General features: G+C 36.7%; 1 protein-coding gene and 1 long non-coding RNA gene across 5 annotated transcripts; one reads left to right on the top strand and one right to left on the bottom strand.

Moving 5' to 3' along the window:
• On the top strand, positions 1 to 27239 carry LOC149571425 (uncharacterized). Of its 3 annotated transcripts, none has more exons than XM_089812945.1 (4): positions 1 to 224; positions 3884 to 3981; positions 26061 to 26272; positions 26577 to 27239. In XM_089812945.1, the coding sequence occupies exons 2-4, from the start codon at positions 3889 to 3891 to the stop codon at positions 26863 to 26865; spliced, it is 594 nt and encodes a 197-aa protein (XP_089669071.1). In that variant the 5' UTR covers positions 1 to 224; positions 3884 to 3888; the 3' UTR covers positions 26866 to 27239. The 3 variants fall into 3 exon arrangements, with proteins under 3 accessions (XP_089669071.1, XP_089669069.1, XP_089669072.1); XM_089812943.1 differs by lacking the exon at positions 1 to 224 and adding an exon at positions 257 to 585; XM_089812946.1 differs by lacking the exon at positions 1 to 224 and adding an exon at positions 3748 to 3766.
• Positions 7113 to 26710, bottom strand: LOC149571426 (uncharacterized). 2 transcript variants are annotated; one of them, XR_016359813.1, is made up of 3 exons: positions 26574 to 26710; positions 26038 to 26321; positions 7113 to 7257 (listed from the first exon to the last, which is right to left on the bottom strand). It is a non-coding gene; the product is annotated as an uncharacterized LOC149571426 (long non-coding RNA). The 2 variants fall into 2 exon arrangements; XR_016359812.1 differs by lacking the exon at positions 7113 to 7257 and adding an exon at positions 7649 to 7942.
• Positions 27240 to 27622: the final 383 nt, after the last annotated feature.

Below are 27622 nucleotides of genomic sequence, written 5' to 3'. Positions count from 1 at the left end.
AGTTGTTTGGGGATAAGCCAGTCAAGGTGGAAACAGCAATATTTGCCATTTTTAGACCAAAATTATAGTTTTCACTTGACTGGGATGACAAAACTGTGGAGATCAGTTGGGTTGGTTTATAAAAATTGAAAGATAAAAGGGAATTCTGCATTATTCCCTTTCACAGGCTTCATTATTGTCCCTGGCCAAACTACTCGCTTTTTATTTTAAAGCCTTTATTTGAGGTATGTTTGTCTCTACTCATTCTTTGCATTTGGCGTTCTCTTGCTATTCATTTTCATTACAATTAGCACTGTTTCATTGAAAATTGGTTAAATCATGGTGGTTTGAGTTTGTCTGTAATTCAAAATGTCTTTAACACCATGAAGCTGTGTGGGAATTCCAAGCGGAAGCTTTGACAATGGAGTTCTCGGTTGCTCAAAATGATTAGAGCCCCACAAATTGACTTTGTGGGAAAAATGTTGCTAGCCTATCTTATCGTGTGTTCAGTGCTTTAATCTATGTGATGCATGGGAAATGTATTTATTTTGGATTTGATTTCCAAGCGGGGAAGAGTTTTTTCCTTGAGGCATGTTTTTTTTTTTGGTAATTGCTTTTGTCATCTATCTTTCTTTAAACAATGTATTCTTCCTACTACAGGGGCTTGCTTCTCTAGTTACCAGAAAATTTTCTGGAGCCATACCCATTTTGCATGCTTGGTTTTATCTATGCCTCTCTGCTTTTACACTACCCTTGCTAATGGGATATGATATTCCAGCGTCAAGAAGAAACGTTGATGCAAAAATAATCACACAATCAAATCTAGAAGCATAAAATTTGATAGATTGTAGCGTCAATCAAGGAAAAGAGGTTTGGAGACTACCCATTTTCAGCATGGTTATAAGGACTATGAATTGTATCCTTTGGGGATTGTCCCAGGCTATAGAGCTGCTTTAAGCGAGCAGTGCCTACAACCATGGTTTACGGGCATGCTCAATAGTAAAATCTATGAGTCTAAGATATATGTGCTTTGAAGTTGCATGGATTTCATATTCTCTGCAACAAGCCGGTTTACAATTGAAGTTGTGTAGGAAATTTACATTTATGTCTATAGTGATTATGCGTTCTTGTGCCCTGGATAATATAGAGTCCAATAATATTTGGTTCTAAGGCTCTCTTTGCTTGTGGTGACATTGGATAGCATAATTTGTTGTGCATTATTAATGGAGCTTGTTAACTGATCAGAATCAAGAAATGGACTTTGTGGTGATGGGGGTCGTGCTGTAGTTGTATATATTCCTCTGGTTTATAATTTGGTCAGGTTTTGTGGTAGCCAAATAATGACTTGAAAAATCAATGTAGCCATTGAGTGAGTAGGTTGCCAAACTAGGCCCAACTTATGGATGGAGCCATGCATTAAGTAGGCCCAACTTGTGACAACGTTGATGCATGCATGTAATGCAACACATGACATTTTATTTCTAGAGCAGTCCTGGTGTTCATTCCATTTGTTGCATTGGATTTACTTTCATGATATACGTATGTTTGAGTATAATGCTTTCCATTCTAACTATAGAATCGATTGCTTTCCTGAGCATATGAAGGTCTAATGAAGCAACTTGTAACACAATCTATCTTTTCACCGGTCCACTGTTTGCCTTGGAAGACTTGATTTGCAAGGAGTTTAGCATGGTTGCCATGCCCAAGCTCCCCTCCTCATTGTGATTCAGTGGGGCAGGTGGCTTCTGATTTCAATGACTTTTTTTACTGTTTTCTTGAAGTAGTTGTTTTCTCTCAGTAGGATTTACTGAAATTAGCTTCTTTAAGTTTTGCTTTGTTTCAAAGATGTGCCTAGTTTGCTGTGTAAACAGATATGTTTTTTTATTGATTTTTTTTTGAGAATCATAAGTTCCTATTTTCTTAAACTCTCTTTGTCTTGGGGAGGAAGCCAAAACCAAAACATGCAGCCACACAAGAATGCTCTAGGCAAACTGACTAAATTTGGAAAAAAAATGGGTATCACTCAAGATCCAAGATGAAAGTATCGTCAAGAATACCCTAGTGCTATGGACAAATTGCTTGAGTAGCAGCAAGCCTGAGACAACCTCAAGTGAATGTCGTGCTCCTAGTCAGATTCCTAATCACTGTTCCTAGCACTGAATTATGTTTACTGTGTGCATTCCTTCTTTGGTGTGGCATTTCTCTTGGCTGTTGCTTTCTGATGAGTATTGAGGCCAAAACTTAAAAGAGTTGCATTTTGCAGTGATGACATGAAGTTCTTGATTTTCTATTCATTTCAGTATTAGACTTTTAGAACATAAGTTATAAATTCACCTGAATCTGAAACCTAAGCAGGCATCTTGCTAACTTCTGCTGATGAGTTCTATTACTCTCATGAAGTCTATGTTAAACCATAATTTCTTATGGAAACTTCACCTAGTGAAGGATAAAAAGCATTGTCTAGAGTTTGTTTCACTCTTTTACTGCTCCTGCATGTCATAAAGCATTGTCTAGATTATCTTATATCTATAAATGTTTGCACTTCCTTACTGCTCGTCCTACTACCTATAAATGACATTGATTATTAACCTTCTTTTAAAGTTTTTTGAATTTAAATTTCACTCTCTTCACTTTTCTTTTGATGCCTCTTCTTTTGGATTGTGGTTGCCAATATAAATCATAATGCCACACTATCACTTCCTTGACTTTGCTTTCTATATCTCTTTTTTTCTTGTATTGTCGTTGGCTTTATCTAATGCCACATTATGCTCTGATTGTCAGTTCATGTTACTCTTAGAATAGTGTCTAAATCTGAGTGATCTGATTGTTGTCTGTTAATTTATGAAATCTGGTTTAAGTTGACTCGCCTATCTTTGCATCCTCTGCCTTGGTTCATTCATTGTTTTATCTGCAATCTTAAAGGTCGCTGTATTTTGGCCTTGTGCCCACTGTCACTGAGTTATTCACCATGAGGTTGCTTTCCTTAGCATGAAAATACTACTTCTATTGGCAATTTGTATGGATGCTATGGTTGCCTTTATCAAATGCATGCAGTTGCTCTTGGTTGGTCACAATGTATTAAAATTAAATAGAATTGCTACTGAAAAGCATCCTTGTCTCGTACTTCCTTAATTATTTGGTGCTCTTTCTTGCTTCATTGTTTTCTACAGCTCAAATCTACCCCTAGGGTGTTTATATTTTATGTTAACCAAGCTATTAGAGAACCTCATAAAACAGAATAGTTGGTGTTTTGAAAATAAAAATCAATCTAGACCATTGAGCTATTTATAACAGAAAAATTGCATCTCGGTTTTTGTTACTTCCAAGCAATATATGGTGTTTTACACATGATATAGTCCAAGCTTTGTATCAGTTTTTGATAATATATTCCACCATGTAGTAGAACAAAGTTAGTAAGAGTGATATGAGGAATCCAGTTGCTGTAAAATTAGATCAAAACTTCATCACTTTACTCTGGAACTTCTCGTAGAGTAGTACAGTGTGAACTTAATTGGAAGCATACATGTTGGAATGTCTTCAAGAGATAATTTATACAGCTTTAAAAATAATTTTCTTTCTCGAATTTGATTTCATTTCTATATTTTGAAGCTGAATGTGCTTATGATGTTTCTTTTGGCAAGTTAGCTAACTACTTTAGCTTGGTCACGAGATCAATACACCGGAGTTCAAATATTGAACAATGTAGAAACCATAAGCCAACCATAAATGAGAGTGAAGTTACCTGTATGAGCTTAAAGGGATTCTTATCTGTTTGATGTTTCCCTTGGTGGTGCCCTAAAATCTATCTTTACCTTTTAATTTCTTGTCTTTTTGTCTTCTATTTTATTGTGTTGGTATAATGGAAGATCACCTTTCTCTAAACTATTTTTATATGTCCGCACAGGTACAATGGCTTTGGGTGAGACTGGGAACTTGTCAATGACTATTGCTATACTTGGTATTTTAGCTTTTTGCTTTGGAATTGTAGCTGAGAACAAGAAGGTTTTACATCTAGAACTTTTGCATCTATTGAATTTTCTTTCCTTTTTTGGTTGGTGACTATGTGAGTTGACAGGTAGTGTGACATGTAATTCTAATGATTTCCAAGTGGCTTCACAATTAACACAATACTGTGACAGAACTGAAAATTCTTCAACTGTAATTTTCCTGAAATTTTTTGATCTTCTATTTAGTTTGATAATCTTATGGTGTATGGTTGAGGCTTTGAACCGTAAACCAATGGTGTCTGGAGACTGGATCTTCTTCATTTCTAGAATGTTGTAGGGGAAATTATGAGAGGATTGGAGAACTCCCACCCTTCGTGTTTGGATTTCAAAAATTAAAATAGAACTTTTGGTCAACACATAATGTTCCCTTTGTAGTACCTTTCTACCAATCCCTTCTTAATGCTAGATGTCACACTTCTAACATTAATTTGTTGGTTCAAGATTTTAACATTTGGGAATGCCACTTTTGCCATTTCAAGTTTTCAACAGATTTGAGAGATTGCAATCTACTTCGCATATTCCTATCCCAAGTGAGCCACTTGTAGTATAGGATTGCTATTATTGTTCTAAATTTTGCACTCATACTGTTTCAGATGTTTACTTTAGAGGGAGTTCTGAGATTTTGAATTCTAGACTTCTCTTGATACCTTTGATTTGGATCCCTTTAGGTACATCATGTGAGGCCTAGATATGAACATTATACAATCCTTCCTTTTTATGTATGCAAATATCTGGTATAAAAAATTTAATTTTAAACTTATGTGTTGGGTAATCATGCTTTTCTTGCCCTTATATGATTCTAGGGAAAAAGTATTTCTGGTCGTGTGGGACTCTTCACATGTTGTTAGCGCTTTTATAAAAAAATTGGATGGTTTCTTGCACCTATGCTCTTATTGATTTTGTCTTGCATACTCTAAACATCTTGTGGTTTGTAGGAGTCATTAAATTGCTGTTCTTGCATCCCACAGTTGTGTTACATCAAGTTATCATCTTACGTAGGTTGTATAACCATTGTTTGAAGTTTAGTAGCTTGGTTACTCTATTATTTTTAATAAATTTATTAGTTTATTTCTAATATCGTATTTCTAAAAGGTTTTCTTATGTCAGAGGTATCACTGAGAATTCTAGAGGCTGGTTTGCTTAACTCGCACCATTAAGCTCTTGCTTTTGCTGTAAAAATTGAAACTAAATGTATTATTTCGTGTTTCTCTCTTTGTTGTCAATTTAATAGTTAGATTCAGTTTAATATATTTTGGAATGAAATAGCACTCTACACTGTTAGTAAATGTCTCTCCAACAGGTTAGACAATGTCTTAAGACATTCTTCTTTTCTTTTCCTACCTCTCTTACTTATCCTTTCTAGCTCACCTTCAAGTAGGATTGGCATAGAATATGTTTATTGTATCTTCACCCAATCATTTGATCACCATTTCCTGTCAAGACCGGCACCTCAATGCATGGAGAATCTGCCATGCCATGTGACCAACCCTTGCAGCCCCAAACATAAATAATGTTGGCCAGGATCTCAGTCAGTTTGTCATAAATCCAATTCCAAGCCCTGGACATTAATTACCAATAACCTGGACAATACTAGGAACAAAGTACTCGTGAGAAATACCAACTCCTTTAACAAGAACCACAACAATAATAGAACAGCCAAGCTAATTATCCTGACCAAGCAAATCATTGACACACCCCTTTCTCTCATTTTTGGCTGTCTCAATCTGGTCTGGAAAAGTTGTGAGACAACATATGTAGTTTCCCTTGCATACAAGAACCATAGAGCTCGAGGAGACGGAGCATGTCTTTCACCCCCAAAAATTTGTCAAAGGAATATCCAGGAATCTCATTATAGGCAATAGCAGCTAGAAGAAGCTAACTTCAGGATCTTGTTAGGAGGTTAAATCTATCAATGAGATCTCACTTTCGCCCTATACAATCAGCTGGATGAATCAGGTAAGATATATATTTGTACTAGGTGATAATGCTACCTCTAAAACAGAATTTGGAAATTGTGAGATGGAGTGTTCTGCTTCATGACAGCCCGAGATGTATGTGACAATTTTTTCAATCTACCTTCCTGTGGAGTGATATGGTATTTATTAACTGAATAAAACCACATGTATAGTTTATTTTTTCAAGCAAATAGGGTTGACCTCATATTATATTAAAATAATAGCACAATACAAAGATTTAATAAGCACTATGGCAAACTTGTCATGTATATGGCTGAAAATTTCCCAAAATGCCGTTCATTTACAAGAACATAACAAAAGATATCTGCTACAACAACTAGTATATAAGCAACCTCAACAGCCATTCTCAATCCTGTGTTTTTGCCACCTCTTCTCATTTCTCTTTTGCTGTCTCCTCTTCATTGCCTCACAACTTTCAAGGACACATTTCGAGTCAGAGTATTCTTATAGTCAAAATTCTTCTCTGTTCTTATGACATCAATGTCTTCATTCTCAGTATCACTATCATTCATATTTGTTGGCACTGTCTTGAATACTGATAAAATCCATGATTTTTCTGTTTTCGATTCTCAGGTACTATTTCACCTCATGGTTATTTGATCATACTGAGCCCAGGAGCATTCTTCATCACTGTCTTCATCTTTGCAAGATGACATTTCTCCACTTTTGCTGCCTTTTCTATCTGATCTTTACTGTTTCACTGCTCATTACTATCTTCATTCATCATTATTGATATTTGCTTTTTATTTCAACATGGCTTGCACTGCTTTTAATATTAATATAAATTTTCTTATTAAAGTTTATCACTGAACATGGCAAGAATTTTGATAATATTATTTTTTCTTATTAAAGTTTATTCAATTTAAGTGCAGTGCATAAAAGATTAATTTTTTCTGGCAGTTAAAATATTGATTGGAAATTTTGTAATTAATTATTCTTTTCCTCTTTGATTTAAAAAAATCATAAGAGATTGGTATAATTTAAACAAAATTCTAGATTTTATTTATCATACTTTCTCCTCAAATTTATCTTTTTTAATTTAACATTTTTCCCCATATTTATAGCCTTATGTATAAACCATTCCATTCAAAATCTGTTACCTTGCTTTCAATCAAGAACCTGTACCATCATCATCATCTAGGACGATTAGTTGTACACAATTCAAAGGTGGATTTTTATTCAAGAAAATATCTGACAGGCGCAAAAATGTTTATACATTTTGCTTCACATCAAAATGAAGATCTTCTTTCCACACCCTAATAAGAGTACTATTTGCGATAAAAGAAAATTCCCACCTACATGATTGGAGGCAACATTCTTAGAGTTAGAACAACCTTAATCATATCTTGTAACACATAAAGCGAAATGTAGAATAATCTTTAACACATCAAGCGAAATGTAGAATAATCTTTAACACATCAAGCGAAATGTAGAATAATCTTTAACACATCAAGCGAAATGTAGAATAATCTTTCTCAATTTGGCAACTCCACTATCAAATGCTAACTAGAAGAAAGATGCAGACAAGCTGTGCTGAAATTCCATGAAGAGTTGACATCTAAGGAAGAAATACTGATTTGTAAGTCGAATGCAAAGAGATGCTAGATAGCCACATTGAACAAAAGATACTTAAACAAAAACATGAGACTGTGATGAACCCATTGAATATCCAGTAACAAACAGGAATAAGATAAGGCCCTTTTGGATTTCCAAATAAAATGAGAACACTGTAAACTTTTTGGATATTTTGGATATCCAAAACCTTGATTTTTTGTCAAATTCATTTGGAAGTTTTGAAAAACTCACTAAATCATTGGTTTCAATTTGCTGAAGAAATTGAAACTGAAATACATTGATCATTGTCTTGCCAAGAACAGCCAAGGAATTCAAATCACAAGGTAGAAATGTGGCCCAAGAATATCACTCTTGGGCACATTGAAAAATCTTCTCAACCCACCACCAATGGTACATGTTGGTTTGCTGACGTTACAGAAGTCTTAGCAATTAGCAAAAATGATTTTATTTTTTAAATGGATTGTCCCACGAAAGAGAACAATATTCTACTCTTCAAAGCTTCCTGTTAATTAGAAATCAGAACTAGAAGCAATGTTATTAAATACAAGAGAAACAAAATAAATTTTATTCTATGAAACTTTTTCCCATTTTTTCAAGAGCTGAAAATAAGGACTGGAGCCCACTGCTTTCTAATTGGGAATGGACGATCCAACCAGTTGTTTTGGACAGTTTCAGAAAGTGATGAAAAATAAGTGACATAATGGTGGCTACGCAGCTAGGGTACAACAGCAGGACAGATGGTATAACATTTTCATTCTCAAATAAAGATTTACGTTCTTATTTATAAAGCAGTGAAGAAAAGTGTAATTGACAAAAAGAAACTAAAAGATGAACTGCCAAAACTGAGTATTTTAATTAATAGGATTAGTTTTAAACTCTAAAGATTAATATGTACATTCCCCCATTAATCTTAATGGTTTACTACTAAACCAAGCATTCCTCTAAACTTCTTTAACTCCTTGTCATCCAAGTGCTTTGGTGAGAATATTTTCTGGTTGGTCTACAATTTGGACAATACTTGAACAGTACATTGCCATCTTTCACATGATGTCGAAGGAAATGACACTTTTCTGTTGATATGTTTGGTTCAATCACAAAATTGTATTTTTTGTAATTTTGGTTGTAGATGTATTCTCAACAAGGAGATGAGAAGACAAAACCCATTTGATCCCTAACACCAATGCAAAATCTTCAATCTCTTGCATTGTTTGTTCAAGTGAGTCAATTGTAGTTTGAACTTTGCTCACAATGTAGAGCTTATTTAAAATTTCAAAAGTTCTTCTATGAAATAAATCCAAGTCATTTCATTGTGATCATCGATGAACAATATGAAAAACTGGCAACCTAGAACAGAAGTTATACTCGAAACTGCCACCTTTGAAGGGGCATGACTCCATTGCCATTGATTAGAATCCACTTAACATGTTAGAATGCATAGGTTATTCTCTTCTAGACTACTACCATCAAAACAGTTTCCATAGGTATGGATTTTTGGCAAGAAAAGTTGGAGGCTAAAAAGTTCTAAAGATAACTGGAATTAAAAAACATAAAATTAATAGAAAATTGAAACTTTTGTGGGGGCATTTTCTGTATTGATGAGCTTCATTTCTTGGCAAAAGTCCTTTCAACATTTTTTAGGAGCATTTGACACTTTAATTTCAGATATCACAAATTGCTTTTAACTTTTGATTGTCCGACCATCTCATTTTCTGCCAAAAAAGGCTGTCAAGGAATTGCCAGCTACATTTAAAAGTTGAAGTGATAAATTTTCACATCACTTCTTGAGATTGCTGTAATTATTTCATTGACCTTGCAGTTTCATATGTTCACTTGATTAATTTCCTTTGATCTAGTTTATGATTATTATAACACCTTAAGCTCCTGCAGCTTTGGTTTTCTCCTAGATAGAAATTGGATCTGATTGGACATCTTGTGTCCATTGTGAATTTTTACTATCAATTATCTTATACTTTGTCCATTTTTTTTCACTTTCTATTTTTAAAAGATGATTAACTTTGAGGAACTCATATTTTTCTTGCATGCACTCTTTTTTAGATGGTGTTACCTTTCTTTTTGCTTTGTTCCTGAATTTGTCTTTTCTTGCTGAGTCTGTGGAGGATTATCAATTTCTTCTACAATGACCTAAGCAAACCCCTTAGTCAGAAATAACTATACCTCATATTAGCTCTTTTGTAGTGGGTGAAGGATATATTCTTTTAAACGTGCATTCAAATTCAGGCCAGCGCCAGTTTTGGCCTCCATACATAGTGTTCATTAGCATTGTTTTCTTTGAAGCAACTCTTTCTTTTACGCATTCACTTTTGACTCCATCTTGCAAGTGTAATTGTACTTTCAAATCCCACTGACCTAATTTGGCTACTTGTGGACAATAGTATTTCTCTCGTTCATTCTGTTCTTTGGTTATAGAGGTTCATTTTGAAAATGATGGGCTCTGGTTGAAGATTTACAATTTTTAAAAAAATAACCAATATATATATATATATCAAAGATTTACATTTTTTTGCTTGCCATCTTCATCTGTTTTTTAACCCTTGGTTGCATTCTTTCAGTCTAGCAACAGTGAATTTTTTTAAAAGTCTTTGTAGTGCTGAACATAATTCAATTAATATTTGGAAGTTAATAGGCCAGAAAATTTGGTTCTAAGAATACATTCTTATTGCTAGTCAAATGCTAGTTAAATGCGAAGTCAAAATTGAGAAGAACCAATTTTTCCTAGCTGCTAATTGGTGGGGTATCTTTTCATACTCATCATCCATCAATGGGCTTTGTGCATTTCATCTTCTTTAATTACCATTGTCACATTTAACCTATTCAAAAGAGCTATATTTCTGCTGTTGTATATGGATCATTTTCACTAATGTGATGTTAATGTTTGGTAGCTTCAGTCGGCTAAACCTATGAGACTAGTATAAATATACATATAGAAGTGTGATATATGTGTGTGTGTGTGTGTGTGTGTGTGTGTGTGTATTAACATATATATTTAATATATGAGATATTATATATATTTATTATTTTATTAATTATAATGGATAGAGATGTCTCCTCCATGTGTGATTTACAATACATATAAGAGGAGATTGATGCATTTGGAAAGCATATACTAAGATGGCAATGCAACTACATCTGCAATCGATCCTAAGAAATCAACATGGTATCAGAGCCAGGTTGTAAATGTAGAAGTGCAAATAAAATAGGAAGGATAATATAAAAGTTTAAAATGTCATCAGATTCAACGCATATAACACAAGGACGTGATTGTATAGTAATTATAAAGCCAGTCAAAATTTTGTTCAATGTGGAAGGAACAGATCTCATTGCCAAAGCATGTCAATGTTGTCATACATGGTATGAAATCGGTCCCCTCAATTTTATAATGCTACAATATATCAGTTGAGTGGCCATGTCAATGTTACAGGCAGACTCGCCACACAATAAGGAACACAAAAAAAAAAAAAAGCATAGATTATAATATGGTTATAATGTTTCTAGTTGTATTGGAAACCATATTATCGATTTACTTATTTAGATACACAGATAAGTATTAAACATTAATGTTAGCACAGAGGGAAGAAATGGTTCAACCATTCTCTAATGTAAGAACAGAGACGTGCGAAGCCATTAAAGATGTCGTGGTTACCAAGACAGTTCTAAAAAGGATGCCTTGACTCTAAGTTCCCACAGAATATGTGTGGGAGGTGGTCTGCAGTATGTGTAGACAGGTGTGTTCACTATGTCGCACTTCAAAGAAATTTTGTCATGTTCTTTTACTACGTGAGTGGACCTTCGGTTGGCAATGATTTGGATCCACATGCACGATGCGATGTGATAAGGATTTGACTACACTAGAGCAAGATGAGAATCTACACATTATTTTCCTCTCACCACATGGTGATGATAGCTTCACTTTTATGTTATTGGGATGATAACAGGTTGGATTCATGGCAGAGCTCATGAAATCAAGATGTTGCTTAGTGACTATGTTGATATTGTGAAGGCCAACAGTCAAGTCATTGTTCCCTCCAATAATCGAGTCTCTTGGTTTCCAAAGACTCTTCATTTGTAATATTATTGGAGCCCATTTATATGCTGCTCCTGCTCATTTTGTAAATAACTTTTTCTTATTAATTCAATACTCTGCAGTCTGGACGTAGCCACTATTGAGGTGAACCAGGATAAATCCGGTGTTGTGTATTTCTTCTTATTGTGACATTTAATTTCTTTGTTTAATCCTTTCAATTGGTATCAGAGCACGAGGTGTGCAGATTGGAAAATCAGTGTTGAATTTTCTGGAAAGATGGAGGATTTGAAAATAGAGAAATTTACAGGCAAGAATTACAGCCTGTGGAAAGTGCAGATGCGTTCCTTGCTGATTAAGCAAGACTTGGCTCTCGCAATCGAAGGAAAGTCTAAGAAACCATCTACAATGACTGATGAAGATTGGCAAAAGATGGATGAAAAAGCGATGGCATCCATTTTTCTCTCACTAGCGAAAAATGTCTTGTTCAATGTCTCAAATGAGACGTCAACGAAAGAGGTTTGGGACAAACTTCAGAATATGTATCAAACGGCATCGGCTGCAAACAAAATCTTCATTATGAAGAAACTCTACAAACTGAAAATGAAGGAAGGGATTACAATGTTAAATCATATAAATGATTTGAACACCCTATTATGTCAAGCAAGCTCGGTTGGTATGACTCAAGATGACGAATCCAAAGCAATCATCTTGTTATGTTCTTTACCTGACAGTTGGGATCCCGTAGTTACAGCTGTAAGTACTTCAAGCTCTACGAAGTCAAAGTTGGCCTACGATGAAGTTGTTGCCACTTTATTAAGTGAAGACATGAGAAGGAATAACAAAGACTCCTCATCCAGTGATGCTCTCACTATGGTCAGCACTGAGAGAAGAGGAAGAAGCCATCATAGAGGAAATAATAATTACTATCAGCGAAGATCAAAGTCACCCAATCGTTCAAGGTCAAGAGGTAGGAATGGAGAATGTTGGTTTTGTGGTAAGTCTGGCCACACAAAGAGAAATTGTCGGGCTTACAAGAAAGCACAAGAAAATGTGAGAAACATGGAAGCAATACAGCCTATGAGAAAGATGAAAGTGCTTTAGTTCTTTCTACAAGTGACACAAAATCAGATTCTTGGGTGATAGATTCCGGAGCTTCTTTCCATGCTACTTCATGTACGAATTATTTCACAAACTACCATGGTGGTCGATTTGGAGAGGTATTTCTTGGAGACAACAAATCCTGCGAAATAGTTGGCAAAGGTGACATTTTGTTACCGCTGGAAGATGGAGGGAAATGGTTGTTAAAAGATGTTCGCCATGTTCCCAAATTAAAGCGAAATCTGATTTCGGTTAGTCAGCTCTTTGCCCAAGGATATTATCCATTCTTATATCCGGATACTTGGAAAGTTACCAAGGGTTCAAGAATAATTGCCAAGGGAAACAAAGTTGGCAATCTTTATCTCCTTGAGAAGCCTACTGAAATAGGGGCTGCTATGACAGTCATGGGCAGCGATGCAGCACTTTGGCATCAAAGATTAGGCCACATGAGCAAAAGGGCCTTGAGATAATGCTCAAAAGGGATCAACTACCGGGTCTCCAATCAGCAAATTTGAAATTTTGTGAACATTGCCTTTACGGGAAACAAAAGTGGGTCAGCTTCTTGAAAGCTGGACATGATCTCAAGGAGAAACCATTGGAACTTGTACACTCGGATGTCTTTGGTCCGGTTGAGGTAAGCTCTTTAGGAGGTTCAAAATTTTTTGTTACATTCCTTGATGACTGTACTAGGAAAGTATGGATATATATGATGGCAAATAAATCTGAACTCTTTTCTAAGTTTAAAGTTTTCAAAGCTCTTGTTGAAAACCAAAGGGGCCATAAGATCAAATGTTTAAAAATGGATAATGGAGGTGAGTTTTGTTCGCTGGAGTTCGACAATTATTGTGCAGATAATGGTATTCGTAGGGTGAAAGTTGTGCCCTACACCCCTCAAGAAAATGGGGCAGCGGAAAGACTCAATAGGACAATAATGGAGAAAGCTAGTTGTATGCTTTCAAATGCAGGATTGGGCAAAGAATTCTGGGCTGAGGCATGTAATACAGCCGTATATCTCATTAATCGGAGTCCTTCTTCAAGGTTGAACTTCGGAATTCCGGAAGAGGAATGGCAAGGTAGAAGAGTTTCTTACTCTCATCTTAAAGTTTTTGGTTGTCAGGCTTTTGTACATGTACTCAAAGAAAAGAGAAGCAAACTGGATCCCAAATCCGAGCCTTGCATATTTGTTGGATACGGAGAAGATCAATTTGGCTTCAAGCTTTGGAGTTTAACTGATAAGAAAATTATTAGTAGCAGAGACGTTGTCTTCAATGAGAAAACATTTCCAGCATTAAATTCTTGGGAAATGTCTGAAAAAGAATTTGTGCCAATCGCTGCACAAAGGAATGTTGGATTGAATCCACAAACAGTTTCTAACACTATTTCATATAGTCCCACCTCTGTACTATTTCCAAATTTATCATCTTCTTCCACTCCTAGGAACACAAGACATGATGATAGTTCTATACAAGAGTTTTTTGATATCTCTTCTCATGACAGGAATTTGTCTCTCCATCACGATCAAGCTTGTGAAATTTTTTCAAACCAAAGTACAAGGGATCCTTTTACTGCGTTGGGCTATCAGTCAAGGGATGACCCTTCATACCTGCGGTCTTTTGTAACTCCCCAAGAAATGCACCCAAACAATGAATGGGATGCACAGCATAGTGTGGGCAACACTAAAAACCTGCAGTATAGCGTTGGGAGGGACTATATGTCCAATTTTAATGCCCATCCACAAACGCAGGCTGGGCAACTAGATCCGCAAAATAACAATGCGCAGGGCATTACAGACATTTCACATGGTATACAAACTGATCCGCAGGATACTTACGGTGGGACCATACGCTACGGTGGGAATACAGACCACATCCATGGCAATACACGAGGGCAGTTTCAGAGTGTAGGTAATACGCCATGTAATTTGCGGGGTCCAACTAATTCCCAACAAAGCGAAGTTAATCTGCAGGTTACACATCTCAATCTACAGGTTGCACATGCTAATTCGAAGGTTCCACTAGTTAATACACAGATTGCACAAGCTAATCCGTGGATGCAATCTGCAGATGTAAATTCGCAGGGGGCAGTTAATCTGCAGGTTCAAACACCCGCTTTGGGCTCGAGTCATGGTATTTCTACAAATTTGTATGTGCCACACTCTGTTCCTTTGCAGAATCTCTCCCATCCAAGGGATTTCATTGATGAGCAACCAGAGAACAGAGAACCAAATATTGAAGGACATTCCGAGCCCACAAATCCAACTGCCATCAATGGCAAAAGTCATATGCATGAACCTAATAATAATCTGTTCTCAAGCAGCAGAGAGGGCATTCAACATTTAAACCAGCGAACTAGTGTAACTGGTTCTCCATTTGAATTGGTTCAACCAGAGAACAGAGAAACCCAAATGAGAAGATCCACTAGAGAACGGAGAACGCCGGCTAAATTCTCTGATTATGAATTATTGTACGCTGAAGAAGCAGAGCCTTCAATTCTAGTTTCAGAATTTTCAGAACCGTCTACATTCAAAGCAGCTCTCAAAGATGTCAATAGTGATAAATGGCAAACAGCGATGCGTGAAGAAATGGATTCTTTACTCAAGAATCGAACCTGGGATTTGGTATCTCTTCCACCTAATCGAAGACCACTTAGGAACAAGTGGATATATCGTGTGAAAGACGAAGCGGAAGGCAATAAACGCTTCAAAGCCAGATTGGTGGTAAAGGGATTTGATCAAAAACAAGGGATAGATTTCAATGAAATCTTCTCACCAGTTGTCAAAATGACAACTATCCGAACTGTTCTGGGATTAGCAACAGCATGGGATCTTGAATTAGAACAACTTGATGTGAAAACCGCTTTCCTACATGGTGATGTAGAAGAAGAATTGTACATGGAGCAGCCACAAGGGTTCGTAAAGAAGGGACATGAACACCTTTATTGCAGATTAAATCGAAGCTTGTATAGCCTGAAACAAGCCCCAAGACAGTGGTATGTAAAATTTGATCGCTTCATGGCTGAACATAATTTCACAAGATGTGAATCAGACCCATGTGTCTACTTTAAGAAACTTCCAAGTGGTGAGTTTGTCATTCTTCTTCTTTATGTCGATGACATGTTAGTAGCTGGCACAAACAAACGAATCGTTCATGAGTTGAAGCAAAAATTGGCAAGCAAATTTGCCATGAAAGACTTAGGGGCGGCCAAAAAGATTCTTGGCATGACAATCACAAGGGATAGGAAAAAGAGGGAAATCACTGTCTCAAAAACAATACATTGAACAAAGTTGTTGAAAGATTTGGCATGGCTGAATCAAAAGTAACTCCTATTCCTCTTGCTGGTCACTTTCGATTAAGTTCTAAATTATGTCCTCAAACACAGGAAGAAAAAGAATTTATGGAGAAAATTCCATACAAATCAGCCATTGGTAGCATTATGTATGCTATGGTTTCTACTCGCCCCAACATTGCTCATGCGGTGGGAGTTGTGAGCATGTTCATGAGCAATCCTGGAAAAGCTCATTGGGAAGCCGTCAAATGGATACTAAGGTATCTAAAAGGCACTTCAGATTATGTTTTATGTTTTGGCGGAAACAAAGTTCAGCTACAAGGTTACACTGATTCTGATCTTGCTGGAGACTTGGATAAACGAAGGTCTACCACTGGTTACACCTTCACATTTGTTGGAGCTGCAATCAGCTGGGCTTCACAGTTGCAACATTCCATTGCTCTTTCTTCAGCTGACGCTGAATACTTAGCTCTTTCCGAAGGTGCAAGGAAAATGATTTGGCTTCAGCGATTACTTGGTGACTTGAAAGTTCATCAAAATGAATATAATCTATTTTGTGACAGCCGTAGTGCGATCTTCATGGCACATAATCAGTCATCCCAACGTCGCTCCAAGCATGTTGATGCACATGCTCACTTTGTTCGTCATGCAGTCGAAGAGGGCAAGCTGAATGTTGTCAAGATTGACACCAAGATCAATCCGGCTGATATATTCACGAAGGTTGTTGCCAAAGAGAAGTTCGAATGTGCTAGAACTTCTCCTGGGCTTGTGAAGAAAAGATAGATCATTCTTTGAGCAGGGTATTGGGTGATCAGTTGCAGCACTGGTTGTCCTTCAAGTGGGAGTTTGTTGATATTGTGAAGGCCAATAGTCAAGTCATTGTTCCCTCCAATAATCGAGTCTCTTGGTTTCCAAAGACTCTTCATTTGTAATATTATTGGAGCCCATTTATATGCTACTCCTGCTCATTTTGTAAATAACTTTTTCTTATTAATTCAATACTCTGCAGTCTGGACGTAGCCACTATTGTGGTGAACCAGGATAAATCCGGTGTTGTGTATTTCTTCTTATTGCGACATTTAATTTCTTTGTTTAATCCTTTCAGACTATGTAGTGAGATTGGGGTAGTTTGAGAAGAATTCATATCCACGGTTATAAGGTATTGAGACTGGTGTTCACCGTATAAAGAAAACTAATGATGGGAGCTGATTAACTAAGGACCATAGCCACTGACCCCTGTGATACATGTGCCCAAGCCAGTTTATACAAAGAAATAGAGATCCCATGAAGAGGGAAATAAGGAGCGGACGCCAATATATTTGACCACACATAATATACAAAATTATGGTAAATATCAAACTTCAAGGAATGTTGGGATTAGGAGTGTCAGAAGGGGGAAATAGAGAAATACATACTCTCTTTGACTCGCATGCTATCCCTAAGCATTCTTAAGGAGTTACATGTGTTCGAAGATGGAGCAACATTTAGCACCTGTTCTGTACCTCCCCACTCTACCTTCCTGCAACAAAAGAAGTCGTCTGATGTCATCAGGCTTCATATATAAGGAAACTTGCTACTCCTAGCATTGCAAACGTAACAAAGAACTCACAGAGTGATATTGGAGGTAAGTATATGTATATTCCTTCCATTATTGGATCTTTAGAATATTATTTAAGTGATGTGTCATCATTAATAATTATTTCTTAGTTATATTATATGAGATAGTATAATGGAAAATATATGGTGACTATATTTGTAAATAAAGTAAAATATATTTTCTAAACAATTTGTTATGAATATGAATGAAATTGGTTATCTTAGATTTTTATATCAGATATTAATAAAGGAAATATTATATTGAAAATATAGATCGTAGTATATACATATATAAAATGGAAGATATGCTTATATGTTCAAAGCATATACATTTATCTATATTATATTGAGATGATCTTATATTATTATGCAGAATTATTATCCTTGAGGATAATCTCTTATTCATATTTTTATACGAGCTATGTGCCTTGATTTTTTCCTCTGAGAATGTTACTACAGGAAGAGGGAGATTGAGATTTGGAGTGAGCCGGACATTTCATTAGAGGCAACCTTGAAAGAGAGGGAGCAGATAGAGGATATGGTTCAGTCAACCTTCTATGATCTCGAACATATTGATTCAAAGGGAGTAAACCACATTGAGATGGATTCTCCAGTAATCAATAAATTCTAGCGGTCAAGAGGACTGCAATTCATGAGTATACCTCGTGACTATGCAATTTTAATGGGCCTACCTCCTGTGTACATCATGAGGAAGTGATGACTTCCAAATGATTATCACTTGTATTTGTAAAAGTTATTGAAAGGTGACGATCTTACAATAACTTAACTTTTCTATTATGATGGATATCTTACGATGTCTATGTAGATCATAATAAATTATACTTTTTCATTGTGGATGTTTATATGGTAAGCATTATGAGAATGTGTGTGCATATACCTTATAAACAATTTTGAGTATATGGTGAATGTTATGTGAATTTGATGTTCTAGAGGCCATTACATAGAGTACATGGTGAATATCATATGACTTGATATTCTGGAGGCCATTACTCAAAGTACTTGGTGAATATCTTGCATCTCATTCTGGAGACCATTACTCAAAGAGTATTTGGTGAACATATATATTATTATTCTGGAGACCAATACTCAAATGTGATATCAAAATGGTGAATATCATATGTTGATATTCTAGAGACCATTACCTTATTGAGTACATGGTGAGTTTCAAGTGTTGCTACTTTGAAGACCATTACTCAAAGTATTTGGTGAATATCATTGATATTTTGAGGCCAATACTTATGATGTCATATGAGATATCAAAATGTTCAATATCTTCTTATCAAAGTTATTCATATATTACATTGAGTTAATATATCATCATATGTTTATCCTCCCTAGCTAAGAGGGAGTGTTAATGTTTGGTAGCTTCAGTCGGCTAAACCTATGAGACTAGTATAAATATACATATATAAGTGTGATATATACATATACATATATATATATATGAGATATTATATATATTTATTATTTTATTAATTATAATGGATAGACATGTCTCATGAGGAGACATGTCTCTCCATGTGTGATTTACAATACATATAAGAGGAGATTGATGCATTTGGAAAGTATATACTAAGATGGCAATGCAACTACATCTGCAATCGATCCTAAGAAATCAACATGTGATCTTCTATATATGCTTGCATGTCTTTGATTTCCCCAGGCTACAATTTCCTACTTCCTTTGTAATTCCTGTCTGCTGTATTTCTTATTAAAAAAACCCTAAGGTATACATTTTTTAATTTGCTTTCAAATAAGATCACAATACCATAAGCATCTCCCTTTCTTACCATATTCTTTGGTGGAAATTTTGGACCTCGTGGTACCCAGGTCTACACGACTAATTATGCTGTTCTTTAGCATAGATTTTTGATAAAAGTTTATGCATTGCAACTTGTCAAATCTATCATCTCTATGTGAAAAATCAACTATTGTAGTCACTAATTATTAATCTCCTATCGTAAATGATTATTAAACTGCTAAAAACAAATTTTCAGCTAATATTGAAAAATAACACAACTGCAACTTCACTTATATAATATGGAAAGAAATAAACAACACAATGAACACAATATTTTTGGACAAATTGTCCCTAGAAAAACCCCTAAAGGAAAACCAATTCTACAGATGAAAAATTATATTAAACTTCAGCAAATCAAGAGATACAAAATTCCTTGCCTCTCACTGGCAAAACTTCGACAACCTCCTAATTTCTCCCGCTGATATTCCCCACTACTATCCCCACGCTAACACTGCGCCCTTGCTAACACTGCAAGACAATTTGCTATCACTGCAAAATGCTTTTTCAAAACTTGTTTCTCCAAATGACCCAATGACCCCTTTTTATACTACCCTATTCGAAAAACCAACGACCGAGATTAAATCAAACCAACGGCTGAGATTAAGACAACTCGACAACCAATAATAGAATTGGTTGCAAGGTGTCCAAAAGGGAATCACTAAAATTAGTAAATAATTATCCTTGCAATAACCATTTACTAATTCTTGGCAAGTGGACAAACAACTGTCCAAACTACCCATAACTAATGCTGCTATACATAGATAAGGACGAACAGCTGTCCAAGCTACCCATAAATACTACTGCTATTTCCGAGTTAGAAATAACAGCTATCCACCTAACAATAATTAACACTCCCTCTTAGCGAGGAAGCTGTTTTGCAGGACACCTAACTTATCTCTGAAGAAGATAAATTTTGCCTTCCCCAATGCCTTAGTCAGAATGTCTGCTACCTGCTCCTCAATAGGTATGTACTATAGCTGAACAACTCCCCTTTGTACACAATCTCTGATGAAGTGATATCTGATATCTATATGTTTAGACCTATCATGAAACACTGGATTCTCAGACAACTTGATGCAACTCTGATTGTCACAATGTATCACAGTAGTCTCAACCTTCTGACCAAACAAGGCTACTAACAACTTCCGAAGCCATATAGCTTCACATGTCGCCATGCTAGCTGCTATGTATTCTGCTTCTGCTGAACTTAGAGCCACAGACTTCTACTTCCTGCTGAACCAAGATACAACTCCTGATCCCAAGCTGAAACAACACCCTGAAGTGCTCCTTTTGTCTGTTGCACTTCCTGCCCAATCTGCGTAGGTATAGCCTATCAACCTGATACCTTCACCTCGAACATATCTGATCCCATACTCAACTGTACCACGCAAGTAACATAGCACATGCTTAGCCGCTATCCAATGCATTCTCTTTGGTTCAACCATGAACTGACTAAGAGAGTTTACTGCAAATGCTATATCTAGTCTAGTGTTGACCAAATACATAAGCGAACCAATCAACTGTCTATATAAAGTGGAATCTACATCTTTCTCCTTAGTTGTATCTACCTTCCTCCAATTCGTGATCATGGGTGTAGACATGGCTTTGCAATCCTCCATCCCAAATTTCTTCAAGATTTCAATGCAATATTTCCCTTGACCAAGGAAAATTTCCCCATCTGTCTGCCACACTTCCATGCCTAGAAAGTAGTGCATATGTCCTAAATCCTTCATCTCGAACTCTTCTGCAAGGTTCTTCTTGCAATCCACTATGAGCCCTAGTGAACCTGTAAGAAATAGGTCATCCACATAAAGAACAAGAATGAGAATCTCACCCCCAACCATCAAGTAGTAGAGGTTAGCATTTGCTTCACTCTTCACAAAGCCCATTTTCTGCAAGTATGTATCAATGCGCTCATACCACGCTCTAGGAGCCTGCTTGAGTCCATACAATGCTTTCTTCAATCTACACACGTGGGTCTCTTTGTTGTGTGCTACAAAGCCTTCTGGTTGTTCTATGTATACCTCCTCCTTCAACTCACCATTAAGGAATGCTGTCTTGACATCCATTTGATGGATTTGCCATCCCATCTGTGCTGCAAGTGAGATTACAGCTCGTATAGAAGTATACCTGGCAACAGGAGCAAATGTCTCTTCATAGTCTATTCCCTCCTTCTGAGAGAACCCTTTTGCCACAAACCTCGCCTTGTATTTCTCGATGCTATCGTCTGCACCATGCTTTATCTTATAGATCCAACGTGATCCAACTACAGCCCTATTTGTTGGTCTAGGTACCACCTCCCACACATCATTTTGCATTATTGAAGAATATTCCTCAACCATAGCATCTCGCCATATCTGATGTTCTGCAGCTTCCTAATAGCTAGAAGGCTCACTATCTACCAACTGACTAACTAATGCCACATAGTCATTGAACTTGGCTGGTTGTCTTCGTTGTCTAGTACTCTTCCTAGGAGCTCCCACAAACTCCTAAGTATCCCTTTGTGTATCTGGAACCACATGGTTCCTACTGCCAACTGTAGAGGATGAAATGTCAACCTCTAAGTCTTCTAGATGCATTTCCTGTTGCACCTGTTGCTCCATACTCTGCGAATCTTCACTAACTGAGTCTACACTAGTACTGGTAACTGTACTTGAGCTTTGTTGCTCTTGACTTGGTCTTGGAGCTTCTATTGGCTGCTCACTCTGATCATCTACTGGCAAATCTCTGGACCTCCTAAATGCCTTGTCCTCCATGAACTTGACATCCCGTCTGACAATAATTCTTTTAGTCCTCGGAATGAAAATCCTGTATGCCTTTGAGGTCTCACTATACCCAACAAAGTACCCCCTCTCTGCAGTCTGATCTAACTTTGTACGTGTATCTCCAGGAATATGGCAATATGCCAAACTCCCGAATATCCTGAAGTGACTAACATCTGGCTTCTTCCCTGTGAAAGCCTCCTTTGGTGTCATCTTCCCTAGCACCTTGTGTGGAACTCTATTCTGAATGTAGACTGTTGTATTACACGCCTCTGCCCATAAGTAACGGGGCATGTCCTGGTCATGTAGCATAGCTCTTGCTGCCTCCGATATAGAACGGTTCTTCCTCTCAGCAACTCCATTCTGCTGTGGATTGTAAGGAACAGTCCATTCTCTCTTGATTCCTTCTCTGGTGCAGAACTCCTGGAAGACATTTCCTTTGTACTCGCCTCCATTGTCTGATCGAAGAACCTTTATCTTCTTTCCTGTCAAGTTCTCCACAAGAGCCTTGAACTCTTGGAATCGACTGAAAACCTCATCCTTAGTCTTCAAGAAGTATATCCAGGTCTTTGTAGAGAAATCATCAATAAGAGTAACATAGTACTCATATCCTCTGAGAGATTTCGTCGACATCGGTCCACAAACATCTGAATGTACTAGATCAAGAACACCCTTAGATCTGGTGTCACTCCTTGGAAAAGATGCTTTTGCAAACTTCCCCAACACACATCCCTTACATACATCGTCATGCTTTGTGCTCAACTTTGGAACACCTGTCACTGTCTCACGAAGCAATCTAAGTGCTCCATGATGAATATGGCCCATCCTCCTATGCCATAGCTCTCCAAGATCTCTAGGATTACTGTTGCTCATAAGTGCCTTAGGAGTATCAAACTGCAATCTATAAAGGCGACCACTCCTAACTCCAATAGTTATGGGTGATTTCCAATCCTTGTGCTTAATCAACACATGTGTCCCTCTAAAGAGTACATTATACCCCCTATCCTAAAGAACAGATACAGAAATCAAATTCATACCTAAGCCTAGCACATATAACACATCATGAAGTGGAATTATCTTTCCATTCTCCCTCTGAAACTGAACAGTCCCTTTCCCAACATGATTGAGTTTGGACAAGTTTCCCATAGAAATCTGGATGTTGGTGTCCTCCTCCTTGTAACTGAAGAAGTACTCTCTAACTCCTGTCATATGAAATGACGCCCCACTATCTATATACCAAACACACTGTGAGGTTGAGCTAACCATACAAGCTATGAGTGCAAACTCATCTTCCATTCTACTGGAGAGTTCTTCCGCACTTGCTGAAGCTGCCACCTACTTCTTACCCTTCTTCCTCTCTGGGCAATCACTGACATAGTGGCCAAACTCGTGACATCCAAAGCACTTGACCTTAGAAAGGTCCTTCTTCTTCTTCTCACTTTGTGAATTTGATCCTTTGCTAGATCCCTTCTTTGCTTTCCCTTTACCCGCTAGGGCAACGTTCTCTTGTTCCACCTCATTTTTCTGACTCTTGTTGGCCCCATTGACAAGACTTAGTCTAAACTCCTCCTGAGTGAAATCAGTCCATAGTCGATCCCAACTCGGTAAAGTATCTCGTCCACTGACAACTTGAACAAAGACACTCCATTGTTTAGTAAACCCATTTAGGGCTATTCTCACTAGCTCGTCATCACTAGGGCTATCTCCAACAGCTGCTAACTCATCCTTGACGAGTCTGAGCCTGGTGAGGTAACTTGTGATGTCTTCTCCCTGATTCATGCGAGTATTCTTTAGCTTCTCTCTGAGCATCAACTTCCTATTGGTGGTAGCATTCTGGTATAGATTCAGAATGGCGTCCCACATCTTCTTCGCCGTATCTAGCTCTGCGATATGTGGAACAATATGATCCTTGACACCATCAAGGATAATCCTCCTCGCTTTGGCATCGTCCTTCCTATATGTTGCAAGGTGTGTTGCATCCGTTGGTACAGGTACAACACTGGTAGCATAATCCTTGATACCCTTCTCTTCCAACAATAAAGAAATTTTGGCCTTCCAGACACCAAAATTTGAGGCACCATCCAATCTATCCTGATCTCTCAAACCCGCTGAAGCCATCTCAAGGGTTTAAAGCAATAATAAATCTAAAGAGATCAAAATTTCTTTCCTAGGGCAAAACTCTTCTACCCTTAACAATGCTCTGATACCATGTGAAAAATCAACTATCGCAGTCACTGATTATTAATCTCCTATCGTAAATGATTATTAAACTGTTGAAAACAAATTTTCAGCTAATATTGAAAAATAACACAATTGCAACTTCACTTATATAATATGGAAAGAAATAAACAACACAATGAACACTATATTTTAGGACAAATTGTCCCTGGAAAAACCCCTAAGGGAAAACCAGTTCTACAGATGAGAAATTATATTAAACTTCAGCAAATCAAGAGATACAAAATTCCTTGCCTCTCACTGGCAGAACTTCGACAACCTCCTAATTTCTCCCGCTGATATTCCCCACTGCTATCCCCACGCTAACACTGCGCCCTTGCTAACACTGCAAGACAATTTGCTATCACTGCAAAATGCTTTTTCAAAACTTGTTTCTCCAAATGACCCAATGACCCCTTTTTATACTACCCTATTGGAAAAAACAACGACCGAGATTAAATCAAACCAACGGCTGAGATTAAGACAACTCGACAACCAATAATAGAATTGGTTGCAAGGTGTCCAAAAGGGAATCACTAAAATTAGTAAATAATTATCTTTGCAATAACCATTTACTAATTCTTGGCAAGTGGACAAACAGCTGTCCAAACTACCCATAACTAATGTTGCTATACATAGATAAGGACAAACAGCTGTCTAAGCTACCCATAAATACTACTGCTATTTCCGGGTTGGAAATAACAGCTGTCCAACTAACAATAATTAACACTCCATCCCTAGTCATTATTGTTTTCTAGGTTAACCTTTTGGCATAATCCAGTTTTATTGTTGAAGCTTAATCAGCTTTGGGAGGTGTTAGGCCCTCCTGATGGTTTTCCGTTACAGTAAATGGCTTTCTTCTTGGCCGTTTTTCCTTTTTCCTTTCTATTTCTCCTACCCTCCATGTATTTAATAAGAACTTGTTTGCATTTTGCAATGTAACATGTTCTTTTTCTCTTGAAGATGAATCAGGGAGTGTGATCTGAAATGTTGATGAAAAAATCACTCACAAACCACAGAGTTATATCCATAAGCATTCACATTGTTCACATGGACAGTGGAAATATCATGTCATCTATAGATTTTCCTTTTCATCTTCTTGCAATATTTACTATGACCAGGAACCAAAATATCAAATCGTGCCTGAGCTAGATTTCAAGAATGGTTATTTTTAGCTTTGACGAGTGAGAATATCTCGTTAATGTAGAAATAAATATCTTACAAAAATGTTATTATGCACAAAATAAAATCTCTAAAGATGTGTTCTACCTGTAAACATTGTGTAATATTTGGAAGAATAAAAACTATAGTAACTCCTAGAAGTATACGAGGATGTTTCTGCAGTGTATATTACAGATAAAGCATTAGCACTCAAAAACTTGCTTCAGATATTAAGAAATAGAATGAAGATATTATTGATCAATTAAAATGCTTCTGGTAAAAAATGATTATAACCAGAAGCATTTCAATTGATTGTCATGGACTGTGGAAATATCATGTCTTCCCTTGATACTATTGATTTGAAAAGCAATTAATGGATTTCCTGTTTACAAAGCTTCTCGACAAAATAAAGAAAATGCAAAAACCTTATACTTGGTCATTGTCAATTTCAAGTTGTATTACCATTCGTAGATGTTTGAGAATTCTTTAATGTATGCAGAAGAATTGAAAATCTTACTTTTGTCCATTTGTGTCCTGCAGCCTGCTGCTGGAACCCCTATCCCAGGGAAGGGGATTGTAATCTGCAAATACCCTTCTGATCCAACCATTGCATTGGGCAGCTTGTCAATAGTGTTAACGTTCTTAACATCTGTGTCGGGGGTTGTAGCTATAGTTTATCCTTACAAAGGGAAATCAGTTCCTGTTAATGCTCTGAAGACCGCCAATTTGATGACATTCTTCGCTATCGCCATGTAAGTACTCTCTAACTATATAGGTAGGCGCATGTAGTTTAAATAATGTCTGTCAGTAGTTTACCATCAGTTATTTTTCCATTAGGCGATTGAAGACATAAATGTAGCAAGACTACAAGTGGAAATTTAAGAAGTAGGGCACATGTTTATTCTTCATGATACATAAACCACAGTGAAAATCAAGCTGTATTTTTAGTCCTTCAAGCTTTTAACCATTTGATACTCTTAAAACTTTTTGCAAACGTTAATCGCTTAGCTAGATCTGGTTGCCTAGTGCTAATTCTTTGTGACATTTGCTTACCAGGGCTGTATCCGTTCTTTCGCAAGCCCTTATGATGTGGACTGTAATCACCGAGAGTCTGCATCGAACACGAAATGTACATCATGATCTCACAACACTGTGCCCAACTGCAAAGACTGGCTTATATGGTGGATCTGCCTTCCTGGCTTTGGATGCAGGTTTGTTTTGGCTAATATGTCAAATGCTTGCACTTAATGCAAGATCAGACTACGAAGATGAGGACGATGATATGAAAGGTCAGTATGGGAAGGTAATGGCTTCAGATAATAATCCGATCCAACCTGGGGTTTGAAAGCTATCTCCAAACTTTGTTAGGACAATGGCAGATCTATCAGGTAGTGTAAAAAGCAGTCATGCATTCAAGCTGTCAGGAACGTTGAAATAGTGATGGTGTACTTGTCTTTAATAGGGTTTGGTACATATCTGCTTTTAAAATTTGTATTGAATTGTATTACATTATGTTTCAATGTATTGAAGCAAGAAACCCTTCATGTCATGATTCATATCACTCTCTCATGATCTCTCTCCCTAAAATAAAATCCTTCATCATTCAAACCAAAAGTTGGATATAAATAGTTTGTTTATTTATTTGTACATGCATGCTAATACAATTATGACTTAAAGTTTTTTTTAATTATAAATCTAAATTAGTTTTGGAAAAATGTATTTTTTGGGTTAAAAAGATATGTCCACTATTATGCATGCCTTGAATATAAATTATTGTTCATCTTGTTATATTTGAAGAGATTACACAATAACTTTATCACTTAAAGTCCAAAAGAGTTGCTCCTTCTTGAGGTTATATTAAAGCATTAAAACAAATTCTTATTTTGCTTTTGTTCCTATTGCATGTAGTCGCAAAACAATGATAGAATAGATCAATAAGTCATAATATGCCTAATACACTTCAAAGCAAGATTTAGATAGAATTGTGGTAGAGTAAACTCTAACTATAATACTTATTATTTTAATTATTGTTGGTTTCTATGTTAAAGTTATATTGCTTTTATAATTTGATTGGGGAGGAAAAGTCTAATTGAATATTTTTG

This window comes from Cupressus sempervirens, chromosome 2, assembly GCF_028749045.1.
Source record: "Cupressus sempervirens isolate cs-2001-9-10 chromosome 2, ASM2874904v1, whole genome shotgun sequence".
Classification (NCBI taxonomy): domain Eukaryota; kingdom Viridiplantae; phylum Streptophyta; class Pinopsida; order Cupressales; family Cupressaceae; genus Cupressus; species Cupressus sempervirens.
Note: the sequence above shows the minus strand (reverse complement) of the source record. Positions and strands in the feature narration are given on the sequence as shown.

What these genes read in the sequence shown, in the direction of transcription:
- LOC149571425 (XM_089812943.1), top strand. Translation starts at nt 510, where the DNA reads ATGGGAAATGTATTTATTTTGGATTTGATTTCCAAGCGGGGAAGAGTT. An exon ending in GAGGCATGTTTTTTTTTTTG is followed by an intron (nt 586 to 3,883) that starts GTAATTGCTTTT and finishes ATGTCCGCACAG; the next exon opens with GTACAATGGCTTTGGGTGAG. An exon ending in ACATTCTTCGCTATCGCCAT is followed by an intron (nt 26,273 to 26,576) that starts GTAAGTACTCTC and finishes TTTGCTTACCAG; the next exon opens with GGCTGTATCCGTTCTTTCGC.